General features: G+C 47.4%; 1 protein-coding gene across 2 annotated transcripts; it reads left to right on the top strand.

Moving 5' to 3' along the window:
• Positions 1 to 781: 781 nt before the first annotated feature.
• glcci1b (glucocorticoid induced 1b) lies at positions 782 to 22334 on the top strand. 2 transcript variants are annotated; one of them, XM_079752625.1, is made up of 9 exons: positions 782 to 915; positions 1079 to 1468; positions 5917 to 6065; positions 10991 to 11080; positions 13897 to 14019; positions 17929 to 18057; positions 18383 to 18575; positions 19103 to 19205; positions 19533 to 22334. In XM_079752625.1, the coding sequence occupies exons 2-9, from the start codon at positions 1162 to 1164 to the stop codon at positions 19852 to 19854; spliced, it is 1416 nt and encodes a 471-aa protein (XP_079608751.1). In that variant the 5' UTR covers positions 782 to 915; positions 1079 to 1161; the 3' UTR covers positions 19855 to 22334. The 2 variants fall into 2 exon arrangements, with proteins under 2 accessions (XP_079608751.1, XP_079608750.1); XM_079752624.1 differs by having other exon boundaries at positions 13894 to 14019.
• Positions 22335 to 24133: the final 1799 nt, after the last annotated feature.

Genomic DNA, 24133 nt, shown 5'->3' with positions numbered 1-24133 from the left:
AAATCCTGAGTGACAAATTGGAGGGCTTACTCAATAGGAAGTCTGATGCAGATTTACACTGTACGCTTGTGCTTTATTGTTGTCGGTTGCATGCATGCTAACACGCACGCACACACACACACACACACACACACACACACACACACACACACACACACACACACACACACACACACACACACACACACAAACACACAGATGGCCCTTCTGTGGTCCACCATCAGATGTTTACTTTCTGTGTTGTAGGGTTAATGTAATTATAAAAAAACTTTTTTTTATTTTTGGGGAAAACTATATTTCAAGCATGAACTCATTAAACTCCACATTATTATATTAGCAGGTGATTTGCACTGTGTACTTATGGTTTGTTTATAAATTTTCCATTTATGGAAAGGAAACTTTCAGGTCTATTTTACTTGAAACTATATTTATATAATATATGCTCATTAGCTAACTGTGGCTCAATTAAATGGATTGCGACATTTTGACAAATATGAACTATCTGTAATACATAAATAACTAACTAATAACTAAAAAGAAACGTACGAGTTTCTAAAGGGACAAGTCACTAAACATACAGAAATATGCATACATCCTAAATATATTATAATCCATCGAATGTATCGATTGGCTCAAAGCGCTGCCCGTAGTCGGCGCTTCACCAATGACGGACGCTACTGTACCACCACGCCGTCCAACCACACGGTCAGAACCGGAGAGTCTGGCCCGCCCCTCAGCGTCAGCCAGTAGCCTCGCTGATCCAACTGTCATTCAGAGTGCGTGGTCATGAGGAAGGTAGGACGACGGGAGAGGCTGAAAAACGCACGTTATACACAACAGGAGTGGAAGAAGTCACTTTAAAAGTTGTATTTATCATGTGTGTGGACACGGGGGACGTGGTTTAGTGCTTCCCAGGTAAGCGACAGTCTCCCCCGGAGCGGGTACTCTCTCTAGCTGTCGGTTCGGCTCGGCCGCATGAGCTTGAAAAATTAAAAGGAAGCCACGGTAACCTTTTTCCTTTTCTCCTTCTCTTCCCCCTCCTAACCAGTCTCTCCGTCTCCTCCTTCTCTTCCGACAGAACAACCGACAACTTTGGAAAACAAAACGTTTTCGGGGACGACACGGGTTGTAAGTTAAAAAAAAACAACGTTTTAAAGCACCATGTCCGCCCCGAGCAACTCGCTCCAGCAGCCCCGGGTGAGACGCAGCACGGCGGGCTCCCCCGGCTCCGCCTGCCGCCTGCACCCCCTCCGCGCCACGGTGCCCTACCAGCTCCTCAGCCCCGGGGGGCGCAGCAGCAGCCCGACCCAGCGGACCCAGACCCAGACCCTCTCCGTCGGAGGAGGAACCAACAGTACGTGCATGTCGAATCCGGCCAGCCCCATACTGAACTCTGGTGCCAATGGCAAGCAAAGACATTCCCCCGAAAACAAGGACTCGGGTTCCCCCGACTCGGCCGTCTGCAGAGGTAAAGATTTTTTTACTGGGTCACTACTTTAAAGGAGAACTTCACTGAAAAGTGAGTTATAATGTTGTTCATATGCGTGTTGTAACACTGTCATTTCATGGTAATGGATTCAACGTGTCTCTCACGTCGGGGAAGTGATTGAAGCGTGTTAGTTACAATGTTGTGAATGTGCTTATTATTCTTGGTAATGGACTTGTTTGTCAGGTGTTTGTTGGGTAACCTGTGGAAGCAATATCTGCCGAGTTCTCAGCCTATCATCCATTTATTAAAGGGGGTGGTGCGTAAGAGTGGGACCAGTTGGCAGGGATGTCGTCCAGGGACCGTGTTCCCCCACTGAGAGGCACAATGCGGTGTAGTCAGGTGTCTTTTGACGCTAGGGTGATAAGGGGACGGACCGCTTGGGAGGATATGGGAGTTCCACCCTGGCCTAAATCAGCCCCAGGCTGTTCCCAGACTTGCCACACTGACTTCTCTAAACACTCATTCTCGTGTGTGTGTGTGTGTCACTCTCTTTCTCACTCTTTTGAGTGCTCTCTCTTTCTGTGTAGAAATATGAGAGAAATGGAGAGAGAGAAAATGCATACAATATACACACACACACACACACACACACACACACACACACACACACACACACACACACACACACATCCATGGAGGCTTTCTCCATTGGAGAATAATGGCTGTTTTCTGTAAGCCCCCGTGCTCTCTATTGAACCAGGGTCAAACACGCAGGCAGCTAGCTACCATCTGGCGTGTGTCTGAGCAATGTGTCGCTACAGAGGTGTCTGAATACAGCTTTTGCTCTCCCAGTGAAGGGCTGGAGGCATGCTGAGTCTGATTGTGCTTGCGCTTACCACAGTGTGTACGACTGCAGCCTGCAACAGCTATGCGCTCTGCCCACAATGTGACCTCTGGCATCTTGTTATATTAGCCTCTGAGTCAACCCTTGGGTCGCATCAGCAATCAGTGTTCCTATCGATATGTATCAATCTATTTGTCTCTATCTACCTTTCATCGGATACATTTTTTGCACTCTAACTTTGAGTTGTTATTTTTGAGTGTACTTTTAATTTGAAGTGGATAATGTTTTTAGGACAATGCTGTTACAACGTGGCTCGCATTCCTCAGGTTCATCACTCGCATGGGGCCCGATGTGAACGGGTGGCCCCACACAGCACAGGAACCTCTTTTGTCTACTGTGGCTTTTACCACGCTTAACCGTGTTTGAGAACTCACAGTGAACCTCTGCTGGTTTTCCACCCAGACGGCTCGCTTACAAGGAGAGTAGCACATCACCAAAAACAAGATGGTTGGCTGACTTTTAAAGAGGGAGAGAGAGAGAGTAGACCGGAGAATTCTCCAAATTCCTAAGTCGACTGAAAAGAAGTGACCTTTGAACCCGACCAGTATCCCATGGAAGAGGTGACGATAGAGATTGGAGTCTCCTGTATGACTCTGACCTTCTGGTCAAAACAAACAAAACTCAGACCAGGTACTCCCTCAACAACTATTTCAGATTGTGTTAAGAATTAGTAATACTGTCACACAAATTAACAAACAATTATTGTTTGTACTTCGGATTTTGGATTAACCTCAACATGGATTCGATAAAGTTTGCTACAAAAACAACATTTTTTTATTAATATTTATTGACGATATCCCTGATAATCCATTTATGTTCCTGTAAACGTTATGCAGCTGTATTAACAAGGACAACATGGTCCGTGTTATTGTTTTGCTCTGTGAATACAAACTTAAGCTGGAGTTTCCCAGGGTTATTGAATGATGTACTGCACAACACAAATTTGAATCTCGCCGTCGATCCCTGACATAATGTTTACGGTGGAAGTCCCAAGAGAAGTAACAAAACCCTGTGATATGATACCGTAAACACAGCATGTGCAACATCACAACAGTAAGATTCTCTCAGGGCAGCAAGTAACCAATAAAGAATGGAGAAGCAATCTTTGATGGAACAGGCCGGGTCCGCTGGAACTCAAACAATCCTTGCCCCATAATGCAACTCTACGTACTAAGTTAGCGATTGGCTGGCCTGACATGCACTTCATTGCTGCATCTTTCCCCACCTGGCCCTGAGCTGTGGGGTTAAGACAAAGTGGCCCAGATGATGGTTGTGAAAACAGCGATTTCTAAAATGATGGGCTGACATTCCACCACATGACCTGGAGGTTCACCTCCGTGTCATCATCCTCTCACCACGCTGTCATGGCAACAATGAAACCCCCACCAGCCTCTCCACCCCATCACCATCAAAGTGCCAGCTGTGCTGAATTTGCCCTGCCTCATTGTCACCCATTTAAACTGCAGAGTAGCAGCAAATGAGAAAACAATCAACTCGTCCCAATTGATGAAGTACGTTTCCTGCAATTGGCTCGTGCTGCTGCAGGATCTAATTACGCTGTGTGTGTGTGTGATCTTTGAAACACAGTGGTTAAACAGGCAGGCTGCCTCATGCTGAACAGACTCTTCCCATGAAGGCAGACTCCCTCTCCCACATACCTTATAGCCAAATAAATCAAATAATCATATTGTATTAAACAGAGAATGAATGTAGTGGGCTACATTTTTCGCTCGCTTCCAATAGTACCATTTTTGACTTAAATTCAATCACGTTATTTTGCATCTTTTCAAACATGGCCATGTGTTCGGGGCGTAATACTTTAGGACTCGAAGAAGAATCTGTAATTCTACCCAGCCCTCTTCACTGGACATAAGTCTCACAAAACTGTCCCTTTTGTGTACATTCAGAGCACTATCATAATCAGAAATACAGGCTTTAACTGTAAATGATTTACAGTACAGGTGATTTATTTGAGGTTCCTTCAAACTGTTTTCCTATCCTGTGGAGTTCAGGGCCTGGAGATATGCTCACCATCCCCGCAGTCTGCAGTCAATGTGTGTTTTGTAGCAGTGGCCCGAGACAGACAAACAAACTTGTGGAGTTTACAAGGTGACTTGCAAGATGGCACACAGCAGCCCATTTGCTTAGCAAAATACCGTTAAGGCCATGTGGATATTGTGTACCTTTATGACTGTTGTCACTTACTGATGGCAAGACAAGAACCAACCAAACCTTTTAACTGTAGTTATCAAACACATAATTCAAAGAATAGTGGACAGGGTATTATCTGTAGGACATAACGAAAACAGAAGACCCATAGAAAGGACTTGGATCCGCCTTAGTGTTAAAGTAATTGTCCATAATCTGTCCCTTTACCAACAAAGAAAGCGAAGCAACTGTTTTTTCAGTAACATTGCACCTGCCTTTGTCTTGCATTTAACATGCCTAAAACAGGAACTCCCTCCACACGCACAAACACATGCACACGCACCCACCCCCACAATGGAATCCTCTTCCATCCTATACACTCAGTGGATTAGCGTAGTCCACCAAGTCAACAAGAGTAAATAAACTTTAAGAGCCATGTATCCTTACCACAGTGCCTTGCAAAGACCATGCAAGGTGACACCTCTATGTGCATATGCTTACGCAGTCGCTGAACCCACCACAATACATCAGCACAACAATATGCTGCTTTGTTCCTCTGGTCCACCTGACTCACTTGATCCTGTCCTTGTATGGATTGGATTTGTAGGAAAAAAAGGGCATCTGTGCTGACCTGCTCTGGGGGGGGAAAATGGGACAACCCCCTTCGGAAAAGGCCTCCAAGCAACCTCACCCTGTCCTCACACTCGCTTTGATATCCAAGGCAAGACACTTCCCTTGCAGGGCTTTCACTAATTACACGGACCGTAATCCTGGCGTTGGAGCCCATTTCGCCCATTCCTTACCCCGTGCCCCTTTTGTGTGTGTGTGTGTTTGGGTTTGATTTCACTGAGAGTCCGAGCAGGAATGTTGAGTAGATGCAGGCGGTGTTGGTGTGCATTGTGTCGTTGTTTATGAGTTCTGTTGTGGGTGGTGTGCTTAACTACTCTGGCTCACGGAAGACTGCTCCTCTAACATGCAGCCCAGATCCTCTGACTCAGTGGTTCGTGTTTGCCTGCAGCCCCGATGCGCAGGCATGTTATTTACTCGGCACTAATACTTCCCAGCTTAGAGAAATGGTCCATGCTTTTTAAAAGTCCAACCGAGAGTGATGGAAGAAGAGGGAGCTCTCAAGAACCAAAGTGTTTATTACTTGTATGGCCTAATCTTGATCTGGCTTTGCTTACAGATTCATCGCACACTCGCATTCTACGTTATCTTTTAAGTCAACCTTAGTGGAACACTCACCCAAAAAGGTTCCACCTCGGGCCCTAAACTCATCGTCCGGTAGAAAAGATAGGATGGTGCCTCATTGATCCATTACAGGATTTTGGGTGTCTTGGCAGAACGTAAAGGACAGAGCCCGAACCAAGATGGCTGCTGTTCTCCTCTCTCACTCTCTCCCTCCGTTTCCTCCTCCTTCTCTCTCCATCCACAGTGGAGAGGTCCAAGTTCCACGTGCGGGGTTCCAGTGCCATTCTGCGGACGTCATCCCTTGACGCCATCACAGGGCCCTACCTCACAGGCCAGTGGCCCCGGGACACTCAGGGGCCCTACTCCTCCTGCATGAAAGACAAAGCCACTCAGGTACCGGCCGAGCTGGCATGAAACTATTGTGTGCACAGGAAGAATTACTAAGCTGGATTTCCCCTCTCCTCACTCGAGGAACATGGCCGGTTGAAGCGGTGTCATGCTGAAGCTAGCCTGGCTGCCATGCTACTGAGTGAGAGGAGGTGAGGTGGGATAGTTGAGTGGTTAGGGTAATTACCCCTAGGTATAAGGTTCTGCGGTTGAAATCCAATGAAATGCAGAATCTGCTCATTAATGACGTGTCTGTAAATTGCTTTAGAAAAATCTAAAAATAAAGTTGCTTTAGAAAAATCAAGTAAATTGTAATGAACTAGCCAACTAATGCTCTGCTAAACTAGACTATTTAAGTGGCTCATGCTACTGAGCTAGCTAAGTTGCTTATGCTTCTGAGCTAGCCAAGTTGCTTATGCTTCTGAGCTAGCCAAGTTGCTTATGATACTGAGCTAGCCAAGTTGCTCATGCTTCTGAGCTAGCCAACTTGCTCATGCTTCTGAGCTAGCCAAGTTGCTCATGTTTCTGATCTAGCCAAGTTGCTTATGCTACTGAGCTAGCCTAGTTGCTCATGCTACTGAGCTAGCCTTGTTGCTCACACTACTGAGCTAGCCTAGTTGCTCACGCTACTGAGCTAGCCTAGTTGCTCATCTTTCTGATCTAGCCAAGTTGCTCACGCTACTGAGCTAGCCTAGTTGCTCATGCTACTGAGCTAGCCTTGTTGCTCACACTACTGAGCTAGCCTAGTTGCTCACGCTACTGAGCTAGCCTAGTTGCTCACACTACTGAGCTAGCCTAGTTGCTCACGCTACTGAGTTAGTCTAGTTGCTCAAGACACTGAGCTAGCCAAGTGGCTCACGCTACTGAGCTAGTCAAGGGGCTCATGCTGCTGAGCTAGCCAAGTGGCTCACGCTACTAAGCTAGCCTAGCTGCTCAAGCTACTAAGCTAGCCTAATTGCTCATTCTACCGAGCTAGTAGTAGGTCATGCTAGAATTACTCCTGCAAGTTGGCTACCCGTAGCCACCACAACTTGAAAGCGTTGACGCAATGTATTCTGCAATTTCCCAGCCCTTCCTCAGTACAGATGTAGGTTTAATAAGGCTGCTAAGTTGGTTCTTATTACTTTATTGCTCATCATAACACTCCATTAAGCCTACATATGGATTCTGTGGTGCGCGGTCGGCCCACTTCTTTCCCGGGTAGCAGCCTGCACATGGAAACCCACTAATCTGGCCATGGCACTGACCCCTGAATGCACTTGTGGGTGTGTGTGTGTTCTCATGCAAGTCTGTGTGGATTGTTGAATATTGAATATGTATGATCATGACATTGACACAACTCCACCCCCCCCCCCCCCCCCCCCCCCCAGCCCGTGTTTGTGTGTGTGTGTTAGCGTGCACTGTGTGTGTGTGTGTGTGTGTGTGTGTGTGTGTGTGTGTGTGTGGCAGAGCCGCCGAGCCTCATTTACATGGGCTCCGTCCCTTTAACCCTTCAACCACCTCGCAGCTCTTTGTCTGGTGCCGAGGAAGTGGAGGGGTCCATTAGGGCCCCCTTGAAGGAGTTGCATACAGAACTCTCAGCCCATAATTACAACAGGGTTTACATGGGACCGGCAAGACTGGGAACGGCACTGGGAAGCAAGCACCGCCATTCCCTGAGACTAAAGATTTGCAAAGATGTGTCAGTGTGCTAATTGTTCTTGAGATGATAATTCCCGTGCTGAATGGACACAGAGGCTGGAGGGCCCTGCCGGTGTAGTGCCAGCCACCATCAGAACGCAGGACACTCAAAGTACGTCAACGTGAGGAGAGGAAAAGGCTGTGTGGGTTCTGAAAGGGAAAAATGTTCAACAACCTCCAAGCAATATAATTGTAGAGCGAGAGCGCACACAAAAAAAAGCCCTCCCCTCCCCACTCCAATAATAGTCAGGCAGCACTTCCTCCTAACAAGCCGGGCCTGCGCCGGGCTTGTTAGGCTACAACAACAGCAGAACCCGGCAGACAAAAGCCTCGGGGCTTCTTTTGTTGTGCGGCATGCAAGTTCAAGACGGCCTCCCCTTTGAGCTGTAACGTAGCTCGGCATGGAGGTGAAGCCATTTGCACCTGTCCCCGGGGCTGGGGCGCAGGGGAGGAGGCATCGCACTGCCTACCACCTGGCCCCCGCTCGCTGCCTGCCTCGCCTGGCTCCCTTTGTGAGGCGCCTGAAGAGCAGAGGGCCCATACATATGGTAATGAGCGCTCTGGGTCCGCCCGGCCCTGGGCCCTGTGGTTAGACAACACAACACAACATCTATGAAGATTAGACTGACATACAGAAAGCAGAGGCGAGCTGGTGCAAGCATGTGGGCTGGGGCACGCACGCACCCACGTATGCGCGCACACACACACTAACGTATACATGCACAGACAAACACACTAACTTAAACACACACGAACACTACACGCTAACTTTTATACACACACACTAACTTAAACACCCACACTGTAAGTTAAACACTTTCCCATAACATCCATCTATACATTATTATTATCTCCATAAGAATTGAGTGATAACAGTTCCATACTTATAATGTAAATTATAGGATCAACTCACTCGGAGAGGCAGCACTATTGGCAACCTACAAAGCTACCTCTGAGAGAAGAAAAGCTTTATCTGTAATCAAGAGCCTTAGAGAAATTTCAAGCACGTAGAAGATAACAAGCTAGCTGACCGCAATGCATGTTCTCCCCATGTGGAGCCCACAGCGAGCGATAGCAACGGTGTTTGGCTTTCTCTTGTCCTGGCATGTAATACAAACAAACCAACAGGAATTCCAGGGCGATTGTACGGAAGCTGAGCCATTGCTTCCTGCTCTGAAGCGGAGCGGGGCCGCGTACCGTCTGTCTCTCTCTGAGCCTCCTCTCAGCCCCCTAGGGTGGGAATCGTAATCGCGGTTAACACGCTGCAGGCGGCGGTAATGCATGCTTTATCTCCCAACAGAACATTATCAGACACAACACCTGGCGCACAGGCTTAGAAAGCACACATTGAGGAGGGAAGTTGAAGACTGGGGTTGATAAAAGGCCTCCGATATAAATAAAGGTGGGGGATTTTCTTAACAGACTCTCAATGTGTTCAGGGGCACAGTGTCAATAAGGAATGCTAGCCTGTGGTCCCGCGCGGTATTTACTTTACAGTTAACAATGTGACACAACTTTTGAGGCACTGTAGGTGGGAAAAAACATTAAAGACGATATTTAAATGTTATTAATCCATTCTGAGCTGCGAAAGCAAAACATGAATGTGTTGTTGCGTGCTAGCGAATTGTAACGCAATTTATTAGACGAATGTGAATTCCCAGAAACTGAAATAAAATTGCAACACAAATACAAATAATGACCAATCATGCAATCTGTTGGGAGCTATAACTAGAAGGTCAAAGTTCAGGTCGAACTAATGATGGCATGTCAATTCCACTCTTAGTTTTACGGTGACTGACCCTGTCCAGCCAAACCATTATAAATGATAACTTATTCCCCATGAACTGGTATCAATAATAAGGGCTGTCCTCTTCAACCGGATGTATTCATTGTTCCTTTGTACGGCTCACGATTGTCACTTTAAAACGTCAAAATATGAACCACACTTTTTACGCACCATGAACACCAGCAGTTCCCAAACCAGTTAAGCACAGAGCCCACTTCATCTAATGGGGGTAACTCTCCTTCCCCTTCCACTCCAGCCATGCGTATTCTGTATGCACGGATTAGGCCCCGGCTCTAAGCCTGTCCACATTTGGCAGCCGCTTCAAACAGAACCCAGGCCGGGCCCTAAGCCGCGCGCACACAAAAACGTTAAAGCCCACGGCCGGCGAACACATCTGCCGCGCAGCGTGGCCGGCACAGTAGCGTCTTTATGAGAGCACAAGCAGTCATTTAAAGGCCTGTCCTTTCCACGGAGGGGGGGGAGCCAACAGGCCGGCCCAAGCTGCCCCGACGTGTGTTCTTCATTATTCACACGGGGGTATTCCATATCACGGCCCTTGGCCGCTGGGCCGTCCGGCAGCAGACCGCCGAGCAGCTCCACAGAGGCCGCCCTATGCAGCGGGGGGGGTCAGACACAAGGCACTGCGGGGGCCTTGACATTTAAGAGGGCCAGCACCCCCGGACGTGGCTGTTATCTTTGAGACGTTTGAGGATTTGTTTGAGCAGGCGACTTGCTGTTGATACGGCCCCAACGAGGAGGGCTGGGGCTTGGGGGGGGTGGGGTGGGGGGGGGGGGGTGGGCGTTGAATGAATCATCCTCAGTTCTTTCTCTGCTTTTGCATATATTTACATAACTTAACCGTTTCCCTGTTTATGTAATTGGAGCCGAAGAAGTGCACGGACAGAACTGACTTTATGTGGGGGAGAACATTGGATATTTGACATTTATCAGGGCGGCCTTTTTGGGTTTGGGATGAGGGCCAGAGAACTGGGGCTCAGCATTCACGAACCGTCCTGTAGTTCTACTGCTGGCAGTGGATGCTCATTCGCTGTTTTGTTGTGCGTTCCACCATTCGATTCGACATATTAAACTCAGCTGGGATTACAACAATAATTTGCATTGCAAATCTTGGAGTTTTGCTTGCTAAATTTGGGTCTGCTTCGCGGTACTCGTGTTAAACCTTTTCCATATTACTTATGGAAGCATGCAAGCATCACAATTATGTTTATTTATGTTGTCTATGCCTCGTAGTGCTTTTGATTGTTTACCAATTCATTATTTGTTTTTCATTTGAACATTTTAAATTTCTACAAAACTCAATTGAGGTGCGCGTGTTGAAATGTTATTCTACTGGTATTGCCAGTACATCGGTATTGTAGTGCGCTGTGGATCTTGGTGTCCGCCAAATGGCTTGTATCTAACTATGTACGTGTGTTAAATGTGCTTGTATCTACATGTGTTTCAGACTCCAGGCCCCTGGATAGACGAAGCTCTGGACCAGGGGAGTCCCCACCAACGATCTGCCTCCTGGGGCAGTGCAGACCACCTCAAGGAGGTAGGCTACCCCACACAATCTGCCCTCAACCAAGTCACACTCTTAATGACAACCGCCCCAACCCCAACGCCACCCTGGAGCCCATGGGTCTACTAGCACAAAATGAGCACAAGCTAGCCTCTGCCTGAAAACACTAGTGTATCTCAGGCCGGCCTCTCTTTGATAGGGCTAACTTAGCTCTAACTAGCAACTGTGACCCCACATATTCAACCACAGGTTCTGTGCTAGTTTGGCTCCAGCCTGCCTCTGTCTGATGGCACTGTCGTATCTCCACCCAGCCTCTGCCTGACAGCACTAGAGTAGCTCCAACTGGCCACTGTGACCCCACATATCCAACCGCAGGTGGTATGTGGAATATCAAGACTAAACACTCATCTATTCCTCCGAGTGTGTTTTTGTAGTCCCAGAGCTCGGGCCCATTCACTGAAAATGTGTTTTATTTGTCAGCCCTGAGGTCAGCCCTAAACGTCAGGCTTCTTACGGCGGTACTGCGGAGGCCCTCTATCAGGCAGGCGTTGTGGCCGACCACCAGCCACCACACGGCTATTAGGCCTCCAGCTCCACAGACCGCAGGCTAAATTTAACCACTCCCTCCGTCTCCCTCGTACTACCAGAACCCCTCATCTCGCTGCGGCGTGTTGTTTTGGAAAGAAGTGTGGGGATGTCGTTTGGTGGGTGTAACGGCCCTCCCCCGTCCCCGTCCCCATCCCTCCCTCGTCCTCGGCTCCACCAATGAGAAGGCCCCCCTTCCAATCGAGTGATGCTTCATAGCAGCCTGGGGACCTTCTTCTCTGCTAGTTCAGCAGACAGTTTAACCAAAGTAAGGAGCAGTGACTTGAGATGCATGTCATTGAGTAGCAGGTTGAGGTTAGGGTGTCTCGCTCAAGGATGCCCTCCAGATAGGCTGTGGAACTTGCCGATCGAACCCAGTATCTATTTTTGGCTGAGGGTCAGCCTTGCCATGATACTACTGAGCTTAAGTGTGGAGTTATTAAGTCCCGAACTCTCTGGATCCCAGAGAGCTGAAAGCAACTGAAACTTGACAGGTGCAAACAATACTGATCATGACATTGACACGACTTCTCCCCCCCCTCGTGTGTGTGTGTGTGTGTGTGTGTGTGTGTGTGTGTGTGTGTGCGCGCCTATCTTTTGCGTTTATCCGGTCAGTTCCAGTGAACTGCCCTGATGTGTTGAATCAATAACAAGGAAGTTGTGGTGACCTGGAATCAAAGCAGCACTGCCTGGACTTGTTATTATATGCGATGCGTGACCTCAGTACACACACTACGAGTGAACCTGTGGATCCTCTGGCTTTCATGTGTGAAGGAGGAGGTGGAGGAGTTCTGTCTCCAGAGTGGCTGTCTCTGTTGCCAGACGAACACACACACACACACACACACACACACACACACACACACACACACACACACACACACACACACACACACACACACACACACACACACACACACACACACACTTTGGCCATAAAGACTGCACCTTTGTCTGCATAGTCCAACTGCTTGTGTTAAGCTTGGCATAACCTGTTCTAACCCTTGCTTAGACACAGAGGCAGCCCTCTACTTTACCTCCATCTCCCCAGCACACACACACTGTACTTGTTTTGGTCATTAAAACAATACTCTATAGTGGCCTGGTTCTGCAGACTTCGCGTGGGAGTTGATGAAGAGCCTTCCAGAAGTGAAGGTGTACAAACATTGTTACATTTTATACGAGGGAACACTGAGATTAGAGCTTGGTTTGCTTAGCGCAGAGCCAACACGTCAAATAAATCACTGCCAGCAGTGCTGGAGGATTGCAGGTCAGAGGTCAAGCTACAGAAAGTTATTTACCAGCTCTGAATAGCAATCATTCATGTAGGCATGTGCGTCCACTCGTCTTGGCTTGCCACGAGCGCCCTAACATGATCGTAAAATTTTAATGCGTCTTACTCCACAACACACAGAAACAGACCTCTAAATTTCCCATGTTAGTCATCAGATGAAGGTTGATGCCAATGGATAGGATCTGACTAGTGTTGGAGAAGTAGAGTAAGCTGGACAGATAAAGTGCACAGACATGAATAAACTTAAGGTTTATCGGTTAGTTGGACGATACATTACGTTGACTGATCAGATAGATTCTGTTACTCGTAGTAGATTAGATTACTATGCTATACTATATCATGTTTATGAACTATGTTTTCTGTGGGTTGTAAAGCCTTTTAAAATGTTTGACAGATGTATTTTTTAAATGCTGGGTAATGAGGCCTTGTTAGCAAAAGGATAAATACCAGCTGAAGGCGTCTGGGACTCAGGCCTGTGCACTAACCGAGTCACTGAATATACGTATAATAAATTGACTGATCAGTCAGCTTATCATACTTTTATTTAGAGGGCAGGACTCTTGGAAGGATGTCATTTATTTATATTTTTTGCTGATTGTCTCAACTTCTACTTCTGCTTTCTGCTGCTAATTTGATCCTTTTTATTTATTGAATCAATTTGATCCTTGCCTCTTTTTAGTTGATATTTCTACCCTATGTAAACCACATTGAACCACACTTGTGTTTTGAAATGCGCTCTATAAATAAAGCTGACTTGCATGGAATGTATAAACAAAACCTCTAAACATTATTTAAAGGCCCTTACTTTCATTTCCTGACTACTCTCTGCCCCCACGTGTGCCTCTTAGCTTCCTGTTGTGCACCTACTTGATAAGCACCCTGCACCACCACACCCGTCACCCCTGCCTGCACCACACCTGTACCCACACAGGGCCACCTGTAACCATAACCTCTTCTTTTCCTCCAGCAGATTGCTAAACTGCGCCTGCAGCTCCAGCGCAGCAAGCAGGTCAGCCGCCAGGGCAAAGACAAGGAGCACGGCGTCCCACAGCAGTCCCAGCAGACACAGTACAGCAATGCCTGCCCGCCCCAGGTGAGACCCAGCTCCTGGGGTAAACAGTGGGGAGACACCTGTGGAAGGGGCACGTCACGAGAGCTTCTGGGTCACTGCACCAGAGTTGTGTTTTGCACAGTCTGTTAGAGACCTTGAATAAGAGCTTCTGGTCACTTGTTCAGAGTCACCTACACTCTGTATAGCCTCCCCCCACACCCCTCTTACGCACTTATTGTATGTTGTAAGTCGTGGCACATGATGTAAGTTGTACCTCCTTGCACTTAAAAACAGAACTCTGCATTTTATCCTAGCTATCTTTGTTGCATATGGAATGGGTGAGCCTATCGATTGTTAGTGCTCGGCACTTGGTTGGCGCAGGCACTACCTTCCATCTGCACCACACATGACCGGTGCAATGGAAACTCGACTGATTTACTCTTAAACCTTTTCGTAATTGTGGCAAAAAGTCAGAGCTTGGAAGCAATCTAAGTAGGAAATAATACAGATTTCATCTCTATGGACCCAGTTGATTTGAACTACTCCCAAAGTAATGAGTAAAGTATCCCTGGATCACCAAGCATTCCTCCTCCCTTGCTCATACCTTTTGTCCCACCCTAACTCTCTTGGATTTCATTCCCTTTAGAGTGATTGAGAAATACCACATATTGCCTAAATTGTTAATTAATTATGAGCTCTTTATTGGCTGTTAAAGGATGAAGATGGAGTAATTAAAAGATATTCCAGCCTAAAATATAGACCTTTTTCAAACCTCAGACTTTATTCCAACATGGTCATTGCTTGTCATTGGACAGGATGTGGTGAACTCAAATCACTTTTGGATCATCATCCATACTTCCATTTTGTAGATTCACTGGGTGTTTTGGAACAAATAAAAGGGGGCAGCATAGTGCAGTGGTGACTCCCCAGTGGAAATGTACCGGGATTCATAAACCGACTTAAACAAGACGACCTCTTGCATACCTACCCCTTAATGACCTGCATCTGAAATTACTGGAAAAAAGCCTTCTGCACTCTTAACAAATAGTGACCCACCAAAATAGCCTCTGGCGTCACGTCCTTCCCGGTCTCTGCCCATTCGATGACTCGTGGTCATTGGCTGAAAATGTTGCAACGTGCCCAAATAATTGAATTACTTCCACATTCACATGCTGCTCTACCGATCGATCAGAAAAAATACGTTGGTCATCATTTTCATGAAGGAATAACTAAATGAAAAAGAAACAATACAACTATATCAGGTTCAGCAAGGCGACCTCATCGTATTCTGAAGCATATCAGAAGGTTTGTCTTTTTACCATCTTTTTAAATTGTAGTATTTCTGAGGAACCCTGGGCTAGGATTAATGTCGGCAGAAACCTCAGGTTGTGGACGGGATCTTTCTTGTTTTTAATTACCTGAATTATTGTGTAATGGATTCACACATTCTCTGTGACCTCACGTGCTGATGCATTGCTCAAGGTGGTTTTCCATTCACTGAGAAAGAGACTACACGTGTCAGTGTTTCCCCCAGAGAATGTCTTAATCAAGGTGGTCAGAGAGCGTTGGCTCGTGGCCCTGCAGTCTTCGGTGAGGGTTTCAGTTCGAACGACTATTTTTTTGAACAGTATTACCGATAAATTATTTATCTTTATTTTTTGTACCTGATGGAAGTATGTTTTCTTTCCCTACGGGGGTTTTGTGTTTTTAATTTTTTTTTTTTAAAAATGTTATACATTGGTAGTCAAGGCGGGGCCCTAGTGTTGTTAAGGCGGCTGCCTTTACCATACAGTGCGGGGGGAAACACTGCATGTAAAAGTCCTCTCGTCCGACTGTGTGTGTGTGTGTGTGTGTGTGTGTGTGTGTGTGTGTGTGTGTGTGTGTGTGTGTGTGTGTGTGTGTCCAGTCTAGAGACACAGCACCCATGCATGGTGTTTGTCCCTATATACTCTATACTGGGTGATAATGGCATGTCATGTGTATACCTCACCCCTGACAGTCGTTACCTGAGCAAGCGGTAGACCGGAGGCCCATTAGTTATGCCCTGATGTGTGAAGTCTATATAATGAGGTTTTGCAGTGGAAAAAGCCGGTGAGTTCTTCGGTGTTTAAGATGGAATTCGAACACTATGTAATTTTAAGAAAATGTGTTTTGTGCTGAGAGTTTTAGGAAAGAGGGGGGGCGTGTTATTCCCATGGTGATGACCCACGCCAACTTTAATGACAAATGACCACGTTGACAACGAAAAGAGTTCACTGGCTCTTTAAGGAAATTGTCCATGACATTCACTTTGGACCAGGAGTTGAGAGTCATTTTAAGGGAACATGTTGAGTCATGTCTCTCTCTGGTTGTTTTTCTCTCTGTGGGTCACTCTGTGTATCTCCTTGTCTCTCTCTCATACATGTTAATTCTCTGATAGAATCCCATGTTACAAATAACCTAGTGCAAAAAGGTTATTCTAGATGCATGTCCTTCTTCATAAATTGGCATACATTACTATGTCGACTTGTCATGTAAGAAATATTACCACGTTTAAACCAAAGAAACTGTTTGAGGTTCACTGGCTCAATTATGAAAGGTTTCTTAGGAAAATATTGACAGATTGCAGTTAAGAACATTGTTCGGGACTTCGTTATTCATTCTATGGTGAAAGTCCTCAAGTAGTTTGACCTATTTGTTGTTGTTGTGGAAAAAACAGTCGTAACCATTATATAACCTTGTTTACATTGTTACATATCAATCTAAAGGGTATTTGCCTAAGTTCTCCTTAGTGCACCTAGAGCTAGCTCCCGTCCTCTCTCTCGTTGAGGTGTTAAGCCAGTTCCCATTTGCATTGCCTCTGAAGCCACAAAGTCTGATACTGAAGCCAGGCCCAATCTCCCCTCCCCTTTGATGTGTAGATTCCTTCAGCTGTCCTGCATCCTTGCAGACGAGTCCACTTCCCCCCATAGTGTATTGTGAATTAACTTGGTCTCTCCCGCCGTGGCTGACTTCAGCCATGGTCGGTCCTTATTCCTCCATGGTGGTCTCTCCCCACACCCGTTTCCTTTGATGTTACTGCCCATGAGGTGAAAGTTTCAAGATGTTTGGTCAATCGCTGCCTGTGTCTATCCATGCTCTATAAAATAAAACAGTTTTGCCTAAGTATCCTAAAATAAATGAATTTCAATCTGTATGCAGTGTTTCCCACAGACCAGGTAGCAATGTGTGGTGCCCCGCTGGTGGCAGGGTTGGGGGGGGGGGGGGCGGCATTTCTCGTTTGCTCATTCACGTAATCGAGCAATCAAGCACAAAATACATTTCAAAATGGACCGGCCCACTTCCTGTTCTCCAGTCCCTGCTGCAGAGCGAATTCAAATCGCCGGCACAACCGGCTGGGGGTCTAACACCGTAATATATATAAACTATAACCGCATTTCACATTAATCGCAAATATCCCGCTGCTTCGGGTTTTCCTTTGTAGGCGCGTTGAGAGGAGGCGCGTGGCGAATCCGCTGTCAGTGCGTGTGCATGTATCAGTGATACGCGGGTTTATCCAATAGGTGGTAGTGTCCCCGCGCACCATTGGCATGTATGCGCGCTTGTCTCTGTGTGTGTGTGTGTGAACGAGAATGACGGGGAGAAAGAGTGCTATACGGGGATGAATGAACGGAACGATGTTTATATTTCAAAATCGCGTCAAGAAATAAAAAAAAGAGCAGAAACAATTTGTGGCGCTCAGTGTTCATTCTGTGGCGCTGCGCCAGACATTGGTCTGTGTATGGGAAACACTGGTGTGCATAACTCTTTGTAAATGTATTTTAGTTACGCTCAAACTAGGACGTTTGTGGTGGGTTTCTAATGTAGTTCCATAATAGCATTCAGTCCCTCAGTAAATAACCTTGTGTGTGTGTGTGCGTGTGCGTGTGCGTGTGCGTGTGCATGTGTGTGTGTGTGTGTGCGTGGCCCCAGCCCAAGGCGATGTCCTCAAGCCTGTCTGTGCCCAAGTGCCTGATCTCCAGGGTGCCCAGCCACGTGGAGGGCATCAACCACGAGCTGGAGAACGTCTTCATCAGGGAGGACGGGGAGCAGAGTCTACAGGTGAGACACACACACAGACGCACACACACGCATCAGAGACAGCAGTGCACCAGACCTTTGCCAGGCTGTCGTCTGAATCGGCTATATCCTATTGCCAAAACAGAGCAGTGTGCACATTACACTATTCACAGGGTGGACGCCATCACCATCTGGCCTGCTATTGGCTTCTCTGGTTGCCCTTTACACACACACAGTGGGACGTGTGTGTGTGTGTGTGTGTGTGTGTGTGTGTGTGTGTGTGTGTGTGTGTGTGTGTGTGTGTGTGTGTGTGTGTGTGTGTGTGTGTGTCCCCACTCACCCCCTCTCCTCTTCTCGCCCTTCTCAGGCCATGGACGTCATGGACGGCCGCCGGGCTCCCTTCCCTCCGCATCGCTATGGCAACGGCGGGGACACGCGCGACACGGACACCCAGGCGCCGTCCAGCGGCAGCGACAGCAGCCCCTCCCCCCGGCCCGGCAGCCCCGACGGGCTGCGCTCGGTGGGGGGCAGCCCCTGGTCCGTGGAGGACGCCGACAAAGGTACTGGAGGACGCGCGCGCCTGTGTGTGTGCCTGTGTGTGTGGGGCGTGCACACAGCAGCCCCCAAACGAAAGGAGTTCCCCTCTTTGTTTCCTAGTCCCGCGCTTCCTGATGTCTCTGCCAACTGCAATTGAAGGAAATGAGTGATTGGAGCGGAGCTGTGTAGTATGCACAACAAATTCCTCCACGGGGCTAGGGCCGGTCGTTCCTGGGTCTGGCCCCGCACCAGCCATTGTTCGGCCCAGGGTCCCCAGTTCGCTTTCTCCATGGTGATCTCACGTCGGGAGACCGTCAAAGCAGAGATGAGGTTCTTTGCAGCATTCTATGCAAAGCACAGCTGGCTACAGACGTCAGACCTGCCGCTTGCGCTTGCTGGAACAGGAAACGGGTTGGCGAATAGCTGGCAATGTGTGGTCCTCTTTTGTGTATCAGATAACATTATAACCTGGCAATCACTTGCTCAATGTCTTCCATGAACTGCTGAATGAACGCACGCTCACAGCCGGTGTTGTCGTTGTCGTCCACAGACCTGCCGAAGTTCGCCACGTCCCCCAAACCCAACAACAGCTACATGTTCAAGAGGGAGCCGCCCGAGGGCTGCGAGAGGGTCAAGGTGTTCGAGGAGTTGGGGTGAGTCCGTCTGTCCGTCCTTCTCACACACGGTCATACCTTAACGTCCCCCCCCCCCCCCAGTTAGGGTCAGGTGTCTTGCTCAGGGACACCTCAACAGTCTAACCAGCGGCCACCGGTAACCGGCAGGTTGCTAGTTCGATCCCCAGCTCCTCCTAGGAGGAGCTGGGGATCGAAAGAGCTGGCAACCTGCCGGTTACCAGCCAACCCGCTGTACCTCCTGAGCCACCTGCCGCTCGACGGAGGGATGAATGTGAGGTCGTGAATGTAAATGTTACTGTACATGCGTTGGCTCATTGTTGTCCGTGCGTCCGTCTTTCCCTCCAGGTCCAGCCGCTCCAAAGGATTCCCGCTCTTCTCCTGCCCCGACAAAAACAAGGTCAACTTCATCCCCCGGGGCTCCGCCTTCTGTCCCGTCAAACTCTGCTCCTCCCTCTGCTCCTCCTCCTCCTCCGTCGCCCCCTCGTCCTACACTGACCTCGGTTTCCACGGCAACCCCCCGGCGACCACCCCCACCATCCGAATCAAAGACACAGACGCGGCGGGCGCAGGCGCCACCGACGGCAGCACAGACACAACGGACACCGGCAGCACAGACCCGGGCAGCGAGGGAAGCATCGCTAAGGCACTCGTCGCCAGCAGCAGCTAGACCCGAGCCCAGCTCCCTCCAGCTGGGGGTGGACCTCCAGAGCTGCCCGCTGCCCCCCAGTCCGGTCCCCCTCCTACCCATCCCGACCCAGCGACCCCAAGTATCCAGTGAAGAATGTTAAGAACACTCGTCACGCGGAGATGAGTCCTATAGCGTTCTGCTGTCTAACCAAAGCAGCGCCGCCTTTACGATGGAGGAATGTTCTCTTCCCCTTCTCCTCCCCCCCCCCCCCCCCCCACCCTCGCTGGATGATTGACACTAAGCCCACCGTTGGCAGAGACTCGGAGAACATGATCTCCAGGGGAGGCGTGTTGGAGCGATCTGGCGGTTGGTGATTCCGTGGATACCGAGGAGGGAGAGCTCTGTGATCCTGAAGCCAAGCAGCATTCCCCCTCGTTCGTCTCAACGGCACGATTTGGATTTTTCTTTCTACTTTCTTTTAGTCTTTCGTCTCGGTTGACAAAACGAAGAAAAAGGCACCAAAACAGGAAGAACCACAGCCTCCATTAACCCCCATTGTTAGCCAGCAGGGCCTCAATCACGACCCTCCACCCTCCACTATCACGAGCAGTCCCAGTGCCCCTAAAGATGAAGGCCGTGTTGGGCCAGATACCTTTCTGTTCTGGGTGTGTGGTGAGCCGTCTGGGTGCTCGTGTGGGATCTACCTTGAGCTGCCTTGGTTCTCGCCAACACGTGACCGCGAGGAGGCTTCTGGGAACAACGCCCTCTCTCACAACTAACGCAGTGCTCTACCGCCTTCCTTGCGGTGAGAACCAACCAACGGTTGGTTGCCTTCTGAATCAGAACCAATGGTTCTGATTCAGAAGGCAAGCAGGGCAATGGAACCGAATGCCGAAGATAAGATGGCCGCCCGGTGAACAAGCCTAATAACACACAAATTGCTTTGATTATTTTATTTTGTTGCAAAAAAATAGAGAGGCTATAAGACTGTTCAGTGTATTGTGTTCAGTAGAGAGCAGTTCTTTTCAAGAAAATACTAAAAAGGAGAAAAAAAAATGAAACTGAAAGGGAGTGAAGGGCAGCGACAGGGGAACCGTTTTGTTAATGTTTGATCGTTCTAACCAGCTTATTTAACCGCTTAGTGTTCAGCAAGCTACTAGCTTGACCCATAAGCTTTTTCCACACACTGTTCATTCTAGTTTATAGCTGAAGCTAAGCAACTTAGCACACGGCCTAGCCGGCGCTAGCTACAGTACTAGCAGCACAGTGGACACAAGGAACCAGCCTTAATATATTGTACATATGGAGCTAGCATGAATGCTAACCAGCAACGCTCACCACATGCACCACACAGACAACACATATCTGATCATGTGAGCCAATGACGACTCATACGACACGCAAAGCTTCCCCCCCCCCCCCCCCCCCAGCAAGCAATCCAAGGAAAAGAAACTCAGGTGTTGCAGAATGTATTCCGTTACTTAGCTCCCATCTGGGAACCGCGGCCACGCCCCGGCTGTCAATCATTCCTGAGTCAAGACTATAAGCTATGCTAAGCTAAGCTATGCTTCGAAAGGCCAGAGGGGCTGTGTGAGTGTGAACCAAACCGAGACGTTCCTCACAACACACACACACGTACACTCGCAGGTGTTCAAACGTTTCAGGTGCTACGACACATTCCACAGATCTGCGTTTCCTTGTTTGGCTGAGAGCACCGATGCCATCTGATTAGCGTCGTTAGCTCCTCTGTGCTAACTCGATAGCACGACTAGTGCTAGTCCCGTTTTTTTGGCCGATTCCCGTTTTTGTAAATGATGTACCAAAGCAGATCGCAAAGATCAGAGAGAATAACCCCAGGCTTCGCAGACGCAAAGGACTTATTTTTTTTATAGTGCCATGTTTATAGGGCCGAACTTTGTTTAAAACTACATTTTTGTGTAAATAGTTTACACAAGACTAAGCACTTACTTGGTAGTGGCCTGATATTCCGAATAAGATTCCGTAGGGAAAGACTTTGGATTTTGTGTGTGGTGTTGGAAGGGAAGGCAGTCGGACCACGTCTACACAATTGTTTTTTTTGTACGATTAGGTTGCCTTAGAAGATCCAAACCGGCCTTAGACATTCCCTATAAAAGTTTTCCCACACCCAAAACAAAAATGACCCAATTAATAATTGTATTGGATGGAAGTCCAGTATGCCTTGGCTTTACTTGAGTTTGAGAGATATTTAGCTTTGTTCCAAAACGTGAGCTGTGCCAAGCCACTTGCACAACAAACCACGATGCTTTTAAAACATACAACCATTCCACGGAACCTGTTAACCGTTTCACTTCTTTCCTTTCCAGCTTCAGGAGTTCAATCACAAACCCTTTTCTTCCTTTGCATGCTTCTGGTGCCGTGCAGTTAAACTACGTTAGGCGTTCCTGGCACAAGTAATCGAGTTCTCCTGTGGATTACCTTTTGTATGTAGATCTTGTTTTTTGTTGGTTTTTTTCAATAAAGTCAACAAGCAAAAAGCACCCTGATGTTACTGTCTTACAAAACACAAACAAAAAAACATCTTCATTGAGCTAACACCAATCGTGATACCACCCAACTTCAAACTTGTTTTTCGTTTTTTCGCTTTTACAGTCGGTACAGTATTCAAACGCATGTTGCGACCTAATACCTAAAGTCCACCCGTCACATTGTGTTGTGCTATAGGTCAACCGATTAGATTCATCAGCTCATCTTTGAGACCCTGTGGGCTACCCATGTTTTACTATTTAACGGGATACAAATGTTCTCTTCATTGATGGTGGGGTGAAAGAGCAGAAATTAGCCAATCGCTGCATTCACTCTTTAATATACACAGACAAATACTTGTCACATGGATTGAATATCAAAGCAGAATTCTGTTTCCCTCTTGATAGTATTTTAGATAATAAAGTCAACCAAACACTTCAAATGAAACTGCAGGAGCTGCAACAACTTGGGTGAAATACATGTTTGTTAAACTAGATTCAGCAACCTGGTTTTCACGAGAGCTGTTGCTGTACCTGTGGTTCGGTCTGAGCACTCGATCACGTAAAATGGCTAAATTAGTGTGACTGGTCGTTAGAATAAGGCTCTTCTCATGAAGAATTATAACCCATAAAAATGTATTATAGTTCTATGATTATGCAATAATGTGTGGGCCAAAATAAGTTTTTTTCCAAATGAGTAAAGTGAAATGACCCTCTTAAATATGAATTTTCGCCCAATCCAATAATCCTAAATTATCACATACAATACTTTTTTTTTACCTTAGACATGCAACATGCAGTAATAAATATATTTGTATAAAAAAGTACCTGATACAGAAAAACCCCTCCCATGGTGTCCTTGAGTAAAAATAAATGTCCTTTCTTTCCAGCTATTCAAAAACAATGCCTGGAAAGTGACTAATATGCATGTGTGTTATTTGTACAACATGAAGGCTGAACGTAATATATACAAAGGAAACTGGAAGGGTGGCTTGGTAAATGATAGCAGGGTTTGTAATCGAGAGACGAGTCGATCTTCTTTTGGATGACATATCTTTCCATCTCCCTATCCTGGAAGATTCTAGGGACCGGTTTCAAGCTTTGGAATTGCAAACTGGTCATTCAAAACTGAACTCCTAAAACATCCCCTCTGGGGCAACACAATCTCCAGTGGAACACTGGGTTTCCCAACTGCTGCTTTCTAATTGGCTCAAATTGATGCCAACTGACTTCGCAATTTTGAGCCAATCATAAAGAGAGCCGACTGGAGTGTTTTTGGTTTAATGGTAGGGGTTGGGTTACCCCTTTAAGACTGAAACACCTGCCGTCTGCAGCAGACTCGCTGTGTTTGCTTTGGATGTTTTTGGTTCTAGGTTCTGTTGATTTTAGTGGGAAAATCAGTTGGGAGCCAGCGATGTTTGCCCTGACAGGACCATTCAATAAGTTCCATGAGGTATCTTGGCTCTCAATAACTCCTCTCTCCTCACTGTCTGGACTTGCTGAACTCAGCGATGCCGTGTACACACCCGCAGTAGGACACTGTGGTTCTGAGTGGGGATATTTTCACCTTTTAAACCTGGTTGTTTTTGCTTCAAAAAGTTGTTCTGCTTGTTTGTCATTTCCAATTATGACTGGAAAGAAAATGGGTGGGTGTGTCTCAACTCTATAACTCTTTTCTTTGACAGCTCACTTTGGAGGTGCAGCTGTTTTTGAGCAAACATTCACTGAGGTATCTATGCTCGGAAAAAAAGTCTAGCCCAGCATGAAACAACAGGTAGAACGAACTCAAAGGTGCTGTGGATAGGATTAAGGGG

Source organism: Pollachius pollachius (genome assembly GCF_949987615.1).
Source record: "Pollachius pollachius genome assembly, chromosome: 1".
NCBI lineage: Eukaryota > Metazoa > Chordata > Actinopteri > Gadiformes > Gadidae > Pollachius > Pollachius pollachius.
Note: the sequence above shows the minus strand (reverse complement) of the source record. Positions and strands in the feature narration are given on the sequence as shown.

Coding starts and splice junctions, on each gene's coding strand:
- glcci1b (XM_079752624.1), top strand. CDS start 1,162: ATGTCCGCCCCGAGCAACTCGCTCCAGCAGCCCCGGGTGAGACGCAGC. Junction 11,081..13,893: donor GTGCAGACCACCTCAAGGAG/GTAGGCTACCCC, acceptor CTTTTCCTCCAG/CAGATTGCTAAACTGCGCCT. Junction 18,058..18,382: donor ACGGGGAGCAGAGTCTACAG/GTGAGACACACA, acceptor CGCCCTTCTCAG/GCCATGGACGTCATGGACGG.